Below are 16,857 nucleotides of genomic sequence, written 5' to 3'. Positions count from 1 at the left end.
TGGTGTATGGCCAGCTTAAAGGGATGAGGTGGCAACCATAGCCAGGGGCGGACTGACCATTCAGTCACTCAAGCACTGCCCTAGGGCCCCCGGCCACTAGGGGGCCCCATCAGGGTTGCCAGCCTCAGTAAAACCAAGGACAGTATGTAAAAATCTGTGTTTTTTTTACATCTGCCATCTGAAATGTCCCTTACCGACATCCTTTTGGCCTAAAAATACAGGGATTATAGCTGCCCCACCTCTCCAGTACCTTCTCAGCCAATAGAAACATATCTGTGTATACTGTGTGTACATGTATGTGTAACCTGTGTGATTGTATACTGTGTGTGTGTTTGTGTATACTGTGTGGCCCCATAATCTCTGACTGCCTGGGGGCCCCATAATCTCCTATTGCCCGGGGGCCCCATAATCTCCTATTGCCCAGGGGCCCCATGAGTTGTCAGTCCGCCCCTGACCATAGCTGTACCCATCTTTCGGCTATAGTATGGGTGGGAGGTAGTTAAGCACTTCTAATTAAAGTCAGGTGTGGAGCTGCAGAGAGCACATGTAGATTCAGAAAGTCTAATGCAGGCCATACATGGGTCCAATTCCAAACAACTTTTCTTTAGGAAATCAGAACTTTCCTGTGTTTTGCAATCCGATGGTGACAACATTAAATTCAAAATTCGACCAACCAAGCCTTAAATTTCACCTCATGTTGCTACAGAAAATAATTTTCATGGCCGGGAATAGGGATGAGCTTCGAGTTCGAGTCGAACTCATGTTCGACTCGAACATTGCCTGTTCGCCTGTTCAGCGAACAGTGAACAATTTGGGCTGGTCGCGGAAAATTCGAAAAACTGGAACACCCTGTACAAGTCTATGGGAGAAATCTAAAGTGCTAATTTTAAAGGCTAATATGCAAGTTACTGTCCTAAAAAGTGTTTGGGGACCTGGGTCCTGCCCCAGGGGACATGGATCAATGCAAAAAAGTTTTAAAAACGGCCGTTTTTTCAGAAGCAGTGATTTTAATAATGATTAAAGTGAAACAATAAAAGTGTAATATTCCTTTAAATTTCGTACCTGGGGGGTGTCTATAGTATGCCTGTGAAAGGGCGCATGTTTCCCGTGGTTAGAACTGTCCCTGCACAAAGTGTCATTTCGCAAGGAAAAAAAGTCTTTTAAAATCACTTTGAATTGTCGGCTCCCGTAATACAGAGAACACTCAATGAGTGTTCTCTGCATTACTGAGCCGACAATTCATTCATTGATAAAAAAATAAATAAAAAAAAGCGTGGGGTTCCCCTAAATTCAATTACCAGGCCCTTCAGGTCTGGTATGGATATTAAGGGTAACCCCGCATCAAATTTAAAAAAAAATTGACGTGGGGTCCCCCTAAAAATCCATACCAGACCCTTTATCCGAGCATGCAACCTAGCAGGCTGCAGGAAAAGACACCCCCCCTCCTGAACCGTACCAGGCCACATGCCCTCAACATTGGGAGGATGCTTTGGGGGTCTGTGACCCCTCAAAGCACCATGTCCCCATGTTGATGGGGACAAGGGCCTCATCCCCACAACCCTGGCCGGTGGTTGTGGGGTTCTGCGGGCGGGGGGCTTATCAGAATCTGCAAGCCCCCTTTAACAAAGGGACCCCCAGATCCCGGCCCCCCCTGTTTGAAATGGTAAGGGGGTACAAAAGCACCCCTACCATTTCACAAAGAAAGTGTAAAAATGGTTAAATAAGACAAACACACTTTTGAAAAATTATTTTATTAAAAATAAAAAAAATTAAAAAAAGATTCCAGCGGTGCTAATCCACTCTTGCTATCCAGCGATGGATGATCATCTCTCCGGGGTCCAGCGATGGCTGATCTGATCCAGCGACGGGTGATTTTCAGTCCAGCGCAGTCCATGCATCCATCTTCTGTCTCCACTGAGGAGACACTGCGGGGATCCCATCGCTGACGTTTCTTATATTAGGAGGGCGGGGCCACCCGTCACCTGACCCCGCCCCTCTGACGCTGGTGAGGGAAGCCAGGGGTTCCCCATGATGTATGGGTGACAACGCTCCCTCTGATGTAACGGAAACCTCAATGAATTAAGTGTTCTCTGTATTAAGGGAGCCAACAATTCAAAGTGATTTTAAAAGACTTTTTTTCCTTGCGAAATTACACTTTGTGCAGGGACAGTTCTAAGCACGGGAAACATGCGCCCCTTCACAGGCATACTATAGACACCCCTCAGGTACGAAATTTAAAGGAATATTACACTTTTATTGTTTCACTTTAATCATTATTAAAATCACTGCTCCTGAAAAAACTGCAGTTTTTAAAACTTTTTTTTGCATTGATCCATGTCCCCTGGGGCAGGACCCAGGTCCCCAAACACTTTTTAGGACAGTAACTTGCATATTAGCCTTTAAAATTAGCACTTTAGATTTTGAACGTTCGAGTCCCATAGACTTTAATAGGGTTCTAAAGTTCACACGAAGTTTAGGTCTGTTCGCAGGTTCTGGTGCGAACCGAACAGGGGGTGTTCGGCTCATCCTTAGCCAGGAATTTTCTTTTCTTTCCAGGTCACAGTGCACCGATGTGAATGTGACCCATAGGAAATCATGTAAATGGACTGTAGTGTATTTCTTCAAATCTGAAAATGCATTGCAAAATGCATATGTGTGAACCTAGCCTAAGGGCTTGTTCACCCTTACGGTGGGCCTTGCCTTCAGCGTGTCTTACTTTTCAGAGATTGGTTGGCATGCTGCTCGGAGGTGATATTTTTCTTCCTCGCTGCTTGTAATCCTGAAAAGCCTGCACCACAGTGCGGTAAATGCATTACTTGAATGGGCCACGTTTTGCGTTGGCATTGCCTTCAAGACGCAACAGGGTAAAACTTTTTCCACAAGAATAAGCATCATGACTTTGGCTTGTGTTCAACCCCATCTGGTTGCCATTGCAATTTAAGGAGGCACCCGTGTGAATGAGCCCTAAAATTTGCACACATTGCAGAAGTGTTTGGGGATCAATAGTGTAAAGGACATACAGGCACAAGAATGGACTATAATGATCCCCCATTCTGTGGCTGCACATTGTTTGCAGACTATGAGAGGATCAATATACTCTTTCTACATTCTGCTGCCTTCATGTCTTCTCCTCCCATCCCCACTCTTGTAAGATGTGACCCTTCATGTCTTCTTTGTCTGCACTCTCATCAGCATTTGTCTCTATTATCCCTCAATTGTTCCTTTACACACCACATCTCATGGACCCCTGTGTCCTGCCATTGTCATCACACCGGAGTCTAATCTGTGTCCCTTCTTCTATGGCCAACTGTCTTCTTGCTCTATATTCCTTTGTCCATCTCCTTGTCATGTCTCTGCTATTCTAGGCACTCAAGTTGCTGGAGGTCTGCTGACGAAGGTGTTGCTTACTGTATGTCATCACAGAAGTTCAGAAGGTCCCTTGCTTGCTCTGGGCACTATTTCATTCACTGACACCAATGATGGGGCACAGTTCCTCCCACTGACATGCAAGGCCTTAATGGCAGTTTCCGCTTTAATTCATCCCAAAGGTGTTCTATCGGTTGGAGGTCAAGTTTCTCCACCCCAAACTCACTCATCCATGTATTTGTGGACCTTGCTTTGTGCACTGGTCCAAATCATTTGGTGGAGGGGGGATTATGGTGTGGGGTTGTTTTTCAGGGATTGGGCTTGGCCCCTTAGTTCCAGTGAAGGAAACTCTTAAGGTGTCAGCATACGAAAATATTTTGGACAATTTCTTGCTCCCAAATTTGTATGAACAGTTTGGGGATGGCCCCTCCGTGTTCCAACATGACTGCACACCAGTGCATAAAGCAAGGCTCATAAAGATGAGGAGCCAGTTTAGGGTGGAGGAACTAGACTGGCCTGCATAGAGTCCTGAGCTCAACCCGATAGAACACCTTTGGGATGAATTAGAGTGGAGACTGAGAGCCAGGCCTTTTCGTTCCAACATCAGTGCCTGACCTCACAAATGCACTTCTGGAAGAATGGTCAAACATTCCCATAGACACACTCCTAAACCTTGTGGACAGCCTTCCCAGAAGAGTTTGAAGCTGTTATAGCTGCAAAGGTTAAGTATAAAGGGTAAGGGTTCAATATTGAACCCTATAGACTAAAGCCCCATACACACTATCAGTTTTTCTGTTAAGTTTTTCCTTCAGATTTACCAAAACCATATAATATGAGGTCAAACCTTAGGAGTTTCAATGTGTATATAATCAGGCAGGCCCTTGCACTACATGGTTTTAGTAAACCTGAAGGAAAAACTGAGCAGAAAACTGACAGTGTGTATGGGGCTTAAGACTAGGATGCCATTAAAATTCATGTGCATTTAAAGGCAGACGTCCCAATACTTTTGACAATATAGTGTATATTAAACTATAGTTTCTGAGGTAAAATTCCACTTTGAATTTCTCCATTCTTTCCAAACTTCTACCCCAAACCATTCGAACTTAAGTTCCACAATTTGAAATATAAAACCCCAGCTTTTAGGCTTGCCAGAAAAAAGTCTACGGCAGAACAAATCTATATTTTACACAATCACCGTGTTTTTATTTGTTTTAATACCCAGAAAATTATTTAACAAGGGTTACATTTTGAAAGCCAAGATTAACATATATGGCGCACCAACAAAGACCGCTATCTTTCATCATCATTTTCCTGGCTAAGCCTGTGCTTAGCCGGATGATCGATGGTATTAAAAGGACGTATTCATATATAAATGAACATGTACTTTTATCCAAACAACACGGAGAGAAACACAATATGTATGGCCGCTAACTCTCCAAACATCCACTCGGCACACTCTACGTAAAACAAATAGACAAGGATTAAAAAAAAAAAAAAAAGCTTATCCTTCCTCCTCGAAAAGGACTTGACCCTTTTCTAAAAGCCAAAACCAAATACGCCTCGGGCACTCAGAGCTGACCCTTAAATTGTTTGCTGGGCTCTGTGAGAAAGCCGGCTATGTCCTACATGCAACCTCGGATAATTTTATAAAAAAATCAATCAACAATTGTTATCATGGGCTCCCTACAAGAAAATAAACAGGGCTAATGTTGTAAAGCAATACATTTCGGTTTGTGGGTCAGTCATATCAGCCTTATTATATTCGGTGTTCTGCGGTGTATTATGCGTTTGTTTCTTTTCTATTGGGAAATAAAAGTTCTGCATTTAAGAGCATTGAGTAATGTTTTATTTGTATATAGATTTCATTATTCATTTATGCTGTTGTCTTGTTTTAATAGCATTCAGAGCCTAGGGCAGTGATTCTCAACCTACAGAGGTTGCTAGGGGTTCCTTCAGCATTGGGCAATTTCTGCCTCTCAGATAAGTTCCCACTATCTGTAAGGAGGTAATTCTTCCCAATGACCGCAAGTGTAAGCCCTTGTACACACGGTCGGACATTCTGACGGAAAATGTCCGATCGGACCGTGTTGTCGGATAATCCGACCGTGTGTGGGCTCCATCTGACTGTTTCCGTCCGAATATCCGACCAACAAAGTTTTAGAACAGGGCTATAAAATTTTCAGACAACATGATCCGATTGGACTTTGTCCGATCGTGTGTAGAGAATTCCGATTGGACAAAGTGCCACGCATGCTCAGATCAAATTCCTAGACCAAAGCTATTGACTACTAGCCTGAACGTAGTCCCGTCGTAACGAAATAACGTCACCACGTTCTGAACGATCGGATTTTCCAACAACTTTGTCCGACCGTGTGTATGCAACAGTTTCAGACAAAATCCGTCAGACAAAATCCGTCAGACAAGATCCAACTGATTTGGTTGTCAGAATGTCCGACCGTGTGTACAAGGGCTAAGGATCATTCTTCCCACTGACCATCACACTAATGTATCATGAGTTGTAGATTTCTAGCAGGGGTTCCCCAAGACCAGAGAACTATTTCAAGGGTTCCTCTGTGTTGAAAAGGTTGAGAAATGCTGGCCTAGGAAATGGGAGGGTGTTTGACGTCCTGCCGCCCCTTTTGTCCCCCTACATTCTTTCCTTGGCCTTAGTCCTCTCCTTTCTTTCCTTCCTGTCTTTGCGTCTACGGTCCTCAACCTTACCCAATCAATGGTGACATCAATGCTGAGAAATACAGGCAGATACTTATCCATCATGTAACCCTCCTTTCCTTTACATCAAAGGAATGGGCCATCTTAGCCTCTGTTTGATCTGCAGTTCTGAGCATGGTATGGTCTACGTAGTTATGCCAGTTTTAATAGGAGGTACTTTCAGGAGTTTCCAATATTGTATTAGATTGGTTTTGGCAATGTTTAACAAGTATGGTAGACAATTTTTTCTGTAAATCTCACAAGGGATTGTTATGTGTTATGTGAACAGTGATAAAAGTATGGCCATTAGTCAAGGACTGGAGCCTAGCCAATGATAAGTTGTATCAAGCTTGCAATTATTCTCCAGTGTAATTGGATGACTGGACCTGACCACCTCATGTGTGCAACAGTCCCACATCCTCACCAGCATTGTGAAGATGAGGAGGAGATTGCCACAAGGTGGAAGGAAGTTATGTGGCAGCAAACTAGGAGTTTGAAGTTCTTTTCTGCCAACTTGGGACAGCACAGTGGTGTATGGTGTAGTGGTTAGCACTCTCACCTAGCAGTAAAAACCACAACACTACCAGCCTGCATGTTCTCCCCTGCCTGCATGGGTTTCCTCCGGGTGCTCCGGTTTCCTCCCACACTCCAAAGACATGCAGGTAGGTTAATTGACTTCTGTCCAAAATTGTCCCTAGTATATGAATGGGGACCTTGGATTGTGGGCTCCTTGAGGGTTGGGACCGATGTGAGTGTGCAATGTACAGGGATAGGAACAATTGTAGACACTCACTCAGGTTGAACTGGATGGACTGGTGTCTTTATTCAACCTAACTATGTAACTATCTCCTCTGATTCCACAACATGTCTAGTTGACGAACGCCCATTCAGAAATGAAATGAAAAGCGCAAATCAACACTCACCAAACTTCTACTAACATGCAATTAGCAGAAGGAGCCCAAAGGGTGGCGCTAAAGAGCTGAAAAACCACATAGTACGTCACTACGTTCGTAATTATTGGCCAACAATTGTGTGCCATGTGTATGCAAGACAAGTTTTGGCCAATGCCCTTCTGACAAAAGTCTACAGTTTTGTTGGCCAACAATCCGATCATATATACGAGCCTTTACAATCACTTTAAGAACAACCCTACAGGACCTGTATTGCAATAATAGTCTGATATGATGTCTGATGATATACTATATTATGACTAAATTACCCGTGTAACCTCTTACATATCATTTCCTACTAGTAGCAGCATTCAAAAAATAATTCCTTGCAATGATTCTAACAAAGCAATGTCCTTAGAGGCTGTGGAACCTCTTGGGAAGCTGTCAGTCATTCTGTCCAGAAGGAGAGAAAACTGATAGGTACAATGATTGAGAGCCCCAGATGGTCATTTGCAAAAGTCCTTCTAGTCCCTGTTTGTAATTATACACATACATATGTATTTTCATATAGATTTAATGAGACATAAATCCTTAAAGGTGAATTTGTTCCACTGTCAAAAGATATGTTATTTCACTCACAAATATATACATGTGATGGGGTCCACGTCATGCTAGAGCTATGGATGTGTGACAGTGTACATAACCTTGATACGTTGCTGAAAGAATGTTTATGTCTTCTACTCACACAGCCTTGGCAGGTCTCTTGAATAAAGTGGATTGTCATATTCAAAATTAATTTTTCTCAAATAGATGCTTTGCACTAGAATACAAACATTCGGAAATTATTACATGAAAGCAAGTAATTCAAAAACAGTTGAGCGTTAGAGAAAGGGCCTGCAATAACGATTAAGAAACCATAATTGAATGATGTATTGGGGTTGATTTACTAAAACTGGAATTCAAAATCTGGGCATTGTAGCCATTCAGATTCCCTTTTTTTTTTCCTGCCAAAGTTAAAGTGATTGTAAAGCTTTTTTTTTTTTTAAATAACAAACGTGTCATACTTACCTCCACTGTGCAGTTCATTTTGCACAGAGTGGCCCCAATCCATGACTTCTGGGGTCCCCCGGCCAGTGCTGGCAGCTCCTCCCCGCATCATATAACCCCCTAGGAGAAGCGCTGTCCCGGGAGGGGGTTACCTTTGGGCGTGCTCCCGAATCCAGCATTTGCGTACATAGACGCAGAATGCTGGACTCAGCCCCACCCCGGCGCCCGCCTCTTTGGATTTGATTGGCAGCAGCGGGGGCCAATGGCTGCGCTGCTATCAGTCTATCCAATCAAGAGCCAAGACAATGGGCAAAGGGGAAGAGTGCATCTCCAGCGTGGGAATTACATGGCTCAGGTGAGTAAAACGGAGGGGCTGGGGGGCTGGCCAGGGACATACGTTTTTTCACCTTAATGCATAGGATGCATTAAGGTGAAAGAACATGAGGGTTTACAACCCCTTTATTTGAACAAGCTGAAGTTAGAGGCTGATTGGCTACCATACATAGCTGCACCAGATTTTGCACTCTCAAGTTTTAGGCCAACAATACATGGAGCATGTGACTCGTTAGTATTACAAGGTCTCAGGTGTGATTGGGGAGCAGGTGTGTTAAATTTGGGGTTATTGCTCTCACTCTCATACTGGTCACTGGAAGTTCAACATGGCACCTCATGGGAAAGAACTCTCAAAAAAGAATTGCTGCACTACATAAAGATGGCCTAGTAGGCTATAAGAGGATTTCAAAGACCCTGAAACTGAGCGGCAGCACGGTGGCCAAGACCATACAGCAGTTTAACAGGACAGGTTGCACTCAGAACAGGCCTCACCTTGGTCGACCAAAGAAGTTAAGTGCACGTGCTCACTGTCATATCCAGAGGTTGTCTTTGGGAAATAGACGTATGAGTGCTGCCAGCATTGCTGCAGAGGTTGAAGGGGGAGGGGGGGTCAACCTGTCAGTGCTCAGACCATACGCCACACACTGCATCAAATCGGTCTGCATGGCTGTCTAAAGGAAGAAGAGGCTTCCTTTAGAAGGAAGCCTCTTCTAAAGACGATGTACAAGAAAGCCCACAAACAGTTTGCTGAAGACAAGCAGACTAAGGACATGGATTACTGGAACCATGTACTGTGGTCTGATGTGACCCAGATAAACGTATTTGATTCAGATGTCAAGCATGTGTGGTGGCAACCAGATGAGGAGTACAAAGACAAGTGCGTCTTGCCTACAGTCAAGCATGGTGGTGGGAGTGTCAGGTCTGGGGCTGGATGAGTGCTGCAGCCACTGGGAAGCTACAGTTCATTGAGGGAACCATGAATGCCAACATGTACTGTGACATACTGAAGCAGAGCATGATCTCCTCCCTTCAGAGACTGGGCCGCAGGGCAGTATTCCAACATGATAATGACCCCAAACATGCCTCCAAGACGACCACTGCCTTGCTAAAGAAGCTGAGGGTAAAGGTGTTGGACTGGCCAAGCATGTCTCCAGACCTAAATCCTATTGCACATCTGTGGGGCATCCTCAAACGGAAGGTGGAGGAGCGCAAGGTCTCTAACATCCACCAGCTTCTTGATGTCGTCATGGAGGAGTGGCAACCTGTGAAGCTCTGGTGAACTCCATGCCCAAGAGGCTTAAGGCAGTGCTGGGAAATAATGGTGGCCGCACAAAATATTGCCAATTTGGGCCTAATTTGGACATTTTCACTTAGGGGTGTACTCACTTTTGTTGCCAGCGGTTTAGACATTAATAGCTGTGTGTTGAGTTATTTTGAGGGGACAGCAAATTTACACTGTTATACAAGCTGTACACTCACTACATTACATTGTAGCAAAGTGTCATTTCTTCAGTGTTGTCACATGAAAATATATAATAAAATATTTACACAAATGTGAGGGGTGTACTCACTTTTGTGAGATACTATATATAATTAATAAGTAGCTGTAAGCTTGTTCTTTTGAAAAACAACAGACTTGCTGGCTGGATCACCAAATGAAAATAGAAGAATGAAAGCCTTAAATAGAAAATAAATTAAGAATTGGTAATCTACAATATAATAAATGTTTGCTTTTGGGTTTAATACCGCTATAACTGTTCTTCTAAAGTGTACATGTGTTCAGTGCATGCATCGCAGTCCCCATTTACAATGTACATTAACCAATTAAGGACCGAGCCTCTTTCTGAGATTAGTAGTTAGTAGTAGAAGTTAAAAACTGTTTCTTTTGTTAGAAAATTACTTGGAACCCCCAAACATTGTACATTTTGTTTTCTAACACCCCAGAGAATAAAATGGCGGTCATTGCAATACTTTCTGTCACACCGTATTTGCGCAGCGCTCTTACAAGCGCACTTGTAAGTCTTACAAAATACCCCCTTTTGAATTAAAAAATAAGGCAACAGAAAATTTAGCCCAATGTTTTGTATATTGTGAAAAATAATGTTACGCCGAGTAAATCGATGGCCAACATGTCACACTTCAAAATTGCGCCCGCTCGTGGAATGGCGACAAACTTTTACCCTTAAAAATCTCCATAGGCATGTTTTTGGTTATAGAGGAGGTCCAGGGCTAGAATTATTGCTCTGGCTCTATCGATCGCGGTGATACCTCACATGTGTGGTTTGAACACCATTTTCATATGCGTGCGCTACTCATGTATGCGTTCACTTCTTTACGTGAGCTCATCGGGTTTAAAAAAATGTTTTTTCCTCATTTATTTTACCTTTTATTTTTTATTTTTACACTGTTTAAAAAAAAAAAAAAAAAAAAAAAAAAATGTGTCACTTTTAATCCTATTACAAAGAATGTAAACATCCCTTGTAATAGAAAAAAAAAAGCATGGCAGGACCTCTTATATATGAGATTTGGTGGTCAATAAGTGGTTATACATTGAAAAACAGCCAACAATTGTGGTAGGTTGGATGGTTACAGATGCTTCTGCTAAATGGGCCCCAATGATTTTAACTTTTTGGAAGTCTGACAAATCGCCTTTTTTACTGACTACTCATACTAACCTCTGCTGAACACAATGGGGTTGACTTACTAAATGCAAATAGACTGTACACTTTCCAAGGGAAGTTGCATTTTGCAAGAGAATTTTCACCAGAGCTTAGTGAATGAGATGAAGCTCTGCTGATGGCCATCATCTGATCATGTTATTTTCCTTGAGCGTGATTGTGAAATTTTTGCAAAGTGAAATTTCACAATATTCACTAAGCTCTGGGGAAATTCTCTTGCCAAGTGCAACTTCCCATGCAAAGTGAACAGCCAATCAGGGGCGTACCAATATGGGGGCGGGGGGTGCGGTCCGCCCCGGGTGCCACACTTTGGGGGGGTGTCAGTGGCCAAGTGACTTTGATATGGGGGTGATTTCCGCACCCAAGTCGGGGTGACACCGTCAGATCATCTCAAGGGCATCCCTGCTGTCTCTGGTTGCTCATTTTCACTTTCGTTTTTTTTAGAACACCCCTGTGCCATGACCACAATGGACTGTTCCAGACTGTTCAGTGAGTGACTGTATTCCCTCCTGCTAGCTCCGCCTCCACCCACCACTGCTGCTGCCTGTGTGTGTCTGTCTCATCTCTCTCCGCTGGGGTGGCTGCTTCCACACAGTGAATAGGAGTCCTCCCTAGCCGACTGAGAGCCTGAGGTGGTGAGTGGAGGGGGGGATTGATGTAAGAAGAGGCTGCAGCCTGCAGAATTGTGTCTACCCCTGTGCTGGTCTATGGTGGGGGGGGGTCAGTGACTGTAATTGCTATATCCACCACTCCCTCTCCCTGCCATGTGTATTGTGTAGCTGTCTGACCTGATTGGGGGGGGTTGATGTAAGAAGGGGCTGGAGGAGTGTGTCTACCCCTGCCATGTGCTGGTCTGGGGGGGGGGGGGGTCAGGGTGATTGCTGTGTCCCCCTCCCCCCTGCCATGTGTATAGTGTAGCTGATGGGGGGGGGGGGGGGGGGGGGTTGATGTAAGAAGAGGCTAGAGTATTGTGTCTACCCTGTGCTGGTCTGAGGGGGGGGGGGAGTCAGGGTGACTGCTGTGTCCATCACCCCCTCCCCCTGGCATGTGTATAGTGTAGCTGACCTCATGGGGGAGGGGGGATTTCAGAATGCAGATATGTCCTATATACAGGACGCAGATATGTCCTATATACAGGACGCAGATATGTCCTATATACAGGACGCAGATATGTCCTATATACAGGGCGCAGATATGTTCTATATACAGGGCGCAGATATGTTCTATATACAGGACGCAGATATGTTCTATATACAGGGCGCAGATATGTCCTATATACAGGACGCAGATATGTCCTATATACAGGGCGCAGATATGTTCTATATACAGGGCGCAGATATGTTCTATATACAGGACGCAGATATGTTCTATATACAGGGCGCAGATATGTCCTATATACAGGACGCAGATATGTCCTATATACAGGGCGCAGATATGTTCTATATACAGGGCGCAGATATGTCCTATATACAGGACGCAGATATGTCCTATATACAGGGCGCAGATATGTCCTATATACAGGGCGCAGATATGTCCTATATACAGGGCGCAGATATGTCCTATATACAGGACGCAGATATGTCCTATATACAGGGCGCAGATATGTCCTATATACAGGGCGCAGATATGTCCTATATACAGGGCGCAGATATGTCCTATATACAGGGCGCAGATATGTCCTATATACAGGGCGCAGATATGTCCTATATACAGGGTGCAGATATGTTCTATATACAGGGTGCAGATATGTCCTATATACAGGGTGCAGATATGTCCTATATACAGGGTGCAGATATGTCCTATATACAGGGTGCAGATATGTCCTATATACAGGGTGCAGATATGTTCTATATACAGGGTGCAGATATGTCCTATATACAGGGTGCAGAATCCAGGCATGTGCTGTATACAATAAATATTCTTGAGAAAATGGAAAATAAATTGTGGGTGTTTTTTCATTTTAAATGGGGGGGGGGGGGGGGGGGTGCCAGATGTAGGATCCGCCCCGGGTGCCAAATGCTCTAGGTACGCCCCTGCAGCCAATTGCCTTTAGTATATGAAACCCTATGGGTGTTATTTACGAAAGGCAAATCCACTTTGCACTGCAATTGCACTTGAAAGTGCACTTGGAAGTGCAGTCGCTGTAAATGTAAGTGATAGATCTGAAATGAGGGGAAGCTCTGCTGATTTTATCATCCAATCATGTGCAAGCTAAAATGCTGTTTTTTATTTTCCTTGCATGTCCCCCTTGGATCTACAGCGACTTTACTTCCAAGTGCACTTGCAGTGCAAAGTGGATTTTCCTTTAGTAAATAACCCCCATGTGTAATACACATTATATTACACAGATAATTAAAAAAAAAGATAATCTCAACTTTTTTTTTTATAGAGAATTATATTACACAGAGAATTAAAAAAAAGGTAATCTCAACTTTTTTTTGAGTAATAGCTTACACTAAACAAAACAAGGTCTAATATTATTGGTGTTCATATACGTATGTTTCCATCTAAATGTGTGCTTTGCGTAACGTGTCATCTTTTGCCCTTACAGGTGGCGTTCTTGCATTCCTAGGACCCGGGCCCATCCACCTACGTGCTCATTACATTCTGGTGTCAGACGGCGGGGAACTCCTGGTGGGAGCAGACAATGTATCATTCCCAGGAAAAGCCCACATCACTTTATATGGAAGCTCTTATACCACCCCGTTATATCCTTATGGGGTTAAATTCCTGGCTGTCCGAAACGCAACTATCTCCATGAACGGTACGTGTGTACCTACCTTTAATTGTGTATACAATGATATGCATACACTTTATCTCACAATTAAAGAGTAAGCATACGCTATAAAACATCTTTCTTGTATCCTTCCCTCCCTCTCTCCATGTGGCTGGCCAAAGGCAGGTTCGGCCGCCCCCATCCTAGAGTGGGCACGTGCCATTGAACCGGGCTCAGAGCATATTTAACATTGTGGACTAAGCCATAGGATGCTGGCACCACCTGGCCTTGGGCAGGCCAGGGTTGTGATAACTAGGATTCTTAATCCCTTCCTTCCCAGCCCCAATATCCCTTTAATAGGTTCTGTACACCTTGGGGGTGTTGGAAAGAACAACAGCATGGTTGCTAATAAACTGACAATATTGTATTCATTATACCTATCTATGCAGCAGGTGGCACTCTAGTATTATAGTTTTATAGTATGTATTCTAAGATATAACAGGATGTATTTTCTATCTATGTTCATATGCACTTGTTTGTGGTTAGTTCCTGTTTCATGCGTCTCATGCTGTAAAACATGCATTGCAATCCTCCAGGGTTGTGATAACTAGGGTTCTTAACCCCTTCCTTCCCAGCTCCAATATCACTTTAATAGGTTCTGTACACCTTGGGGTGTTGGAAAGAACAACAGCATGGTTGCTAATAAACTGACAATACTGTATTCATTATACCTATCTATGCAGCAGGTGGCGCTGTAATATTATAGTACGGTATGTATTCTATGATATAACAGGATGTATTTCTATCTATGTTCATATGAACTTGTTTGTGGTTAGTTCCTGTTGCATGCTTCTCATGCTGTAAGGCATGCATTGCAATCCTCCATAAAAGCAAAGTTATTTCTGCAAATAAGAAGCTTCCAGCACATGATTTCAATACCCTGCACAACAGGGGGCAGGAAGGATCAGCCATCATGTGACCAGTGTAATTGACTGTCACAGTGGTCACATGATTGGGAGATGGTCGCACTGGCTGATGATTGTTAATAGGGACTGAGAGCTGTCTTTGACAGCTCAGTCTCTGTGCTGGGAGAGCGCTCTCCACATAGGAACAGCAGACGCCCAGTGACACAAATGTGCAGCATGTGGGTGTTAAAGCCTACCCTTTTTTCCCCTGCGCATGTGTGTTATGCAGGCTGTAGACAGGTTGTAATGCATGTAGCTAGTTCCTGCAGCTGGCCCAGGGTGGGGAAGGGGTTAAAACAGTTTAGTTCTGTTTTCTGGGGCTTTTGGTTTTGGCGGGCCCACCTGTGTTATAAAAGCAATTGACATTCAAAGTGCAACAGCGCTGAAAGCTGAAAATTGGTCTGGGCAGGAAGGGAGTTAAAGTGCCTTGTATTGAAGTGGTTACGGCCCTACTGCTGAACATCATTACTTAGCAGGAAGCAGAGTATGCATAGGTAATAAAAAAATGTGTCTATTCCTAATGTACCTTTACAATTACAAACAATTTATAAAAGCAATGCTGTCATTGATAAATAAAAGACTGTGCATTCCTCTAAAAGCAATGAGAACAAAAATGCCTTTGCCCTTTATGCCGACGTGACATCTAAATCAGGGTAGCATTTAAAGATCACAATCATTCGTGTCAATCCGTGTTCCTACATTGTGGTTTCTGTACGTTCAATATGTAAGAAAGAGAAAACGGTTATTGAAACATGACTGTTAGGCTGCACCTTCCTGTCACTTATCGGGCCGGGAAACACAGTAATCTCGAATGTAGACAGTGATAAATTTCCTAACTAAACAATCAATAACATTTTGCTCCGTCCCGTACAGGCTGCCTGTGCCGTGTCAGGGGCCGTGATTAAACTGTCAAGCCTTTCCCATTCCTTCTCCAGAAAAATGACACTCTTTTAAACTGACATCTGATTGGCAGCCAGTTTATGGGTGGCTTTCCCTGATTGGCAGGAGGGCTTCCCATAGCCGAAGGCAACCGTAAAAAATTTCCCAACGCGCCTCGACCACCCGAGATCTAACCTGCCAGTCAACAGGAATTCTGGGAATTTTATTTTCCCATTTTTTTTTTTTTTTTAAGTTGCATTAACATATCAAAGCAAGGAGCTGACACAGCTCGCTAAACAGTCTGAAATTGTGCATGGCTGCGGAATAATTTCAACTTTCCGAAAAGAAAAAAAAAAAAAAACTTTTTGTCTCCCGCAAGCTGGCTGAGAATTTCAAAGTCTGTTTGTTTAATGATTTTGAACTGTGATATCGGTCTAAAAAATAACACTGACATGGTCTCCAATTTGTTATGTGCCATGGAGCGAAATGGTATTAAATTAGAAGCAGCTCATAGCGTTCCTTTTGATGTAAAGCGCAGGCAAATTGATACAGCTCTGTTTTCCAAAAGAGGCTCGCTCGCTCAGTGTTAAATCGAGGATCGCACAAGTGTTTTCAATGATGTTTAATTGTAGCCATCCAACAGAGACTGTACTTTGCACAGAGCATTATAAAAAGAAAAAAAAAAAGAAAAAACTCAATAACTTGGCTCGGTTCTGTATTATCTACTGTGAAAAAGAACCATCTGATGCTTTTATTTCCATCTCACATGGCAAATTAGACCTCCGTTCTTCCAGCACGCCATCAGCCGTACAGATGTAATGTGGTATCTCTTAAGATAATCTTTTGTTTAAAGTCTGCAATTCTCCTGATAATGATAAACCTGAATGTTTTTCTAGGTGTGGTAATCTAAGTCGGAGACGAGGAGGGCTGCTACAAATTTCTCTGCCGAAAGAAATCCCAGAGGAATTACAGAGCAAAACTAGTTGCTGGTTCCACTCTGTCATTCCATAGAGCAGCAGTTCTCAGCGTTACAGTATGTACCTTCTAGGAGAGCAGTTGTCAACTATGGGGGGGCCTCAACTGTGGTCCCTGACATCACCAAAGGCCTGCACGTAATGTTCAGTATATGAAATGCTTTGGAAGAGGGGTCTCTAAAACTTTTCAATATGAAGGCCACCTCATATATTTTACAAATATTTGCAGGGTAAAAAAAAGTCTCCGTAATGCCGCGTAGCGGAATGTCCAACAGAAAAAGTCAGACGAAAGCTTTTCAT

At 43.5% G+C, this 16,857-nt stretch overlaps 1 protein-coding gene across 2 annotated transcripts in view; it reads left to right on the top strand.

The window, feature by feature from the left end:
- Positions 1 to 16,857, top strand: part of PKHD1 (PKHD1 ciliary IPT domain containing fibrocystin/polyductin) — a 975,887-nt gene that overhangs the window by 478,701 nt on the left and 480,329 nt on the right. For both annotated transcript variants that reach the window (XM_077489019.1, XM_077489018.1), the window contains one exon: positions 13,575 to 13,787. In XM_077489019.1, the coding sequence (XP_077345145.1) occupies positions 13,575 to 13,787 (213 nt within the window). The remainder of the gene's footprint in view (positions 1 to 13,574; positions 13,788 to 16,857) is intronic.

Source organism: Lithobates pipiens, unplaced genomic scaffold (genome assembly GCF_037356315.1).
Source record: "Lithobates pipiens isolate NorthernLeopardFrog02 unplaced genomic scaffold, aLitPip1_a1.2 Scaffold_18, whole genome shotgun sequence".
NCBI lineage: Eukaryota > Metazoa > Chordata > Amphibia > Anura > Ranidae > Lithobates > Lithobates pipiens.
The sequence above is the reverse complement of the archived record's forward strand: the minus strand, read 5'-3'. Positions and strand labels throughout refer to the sequence as shown.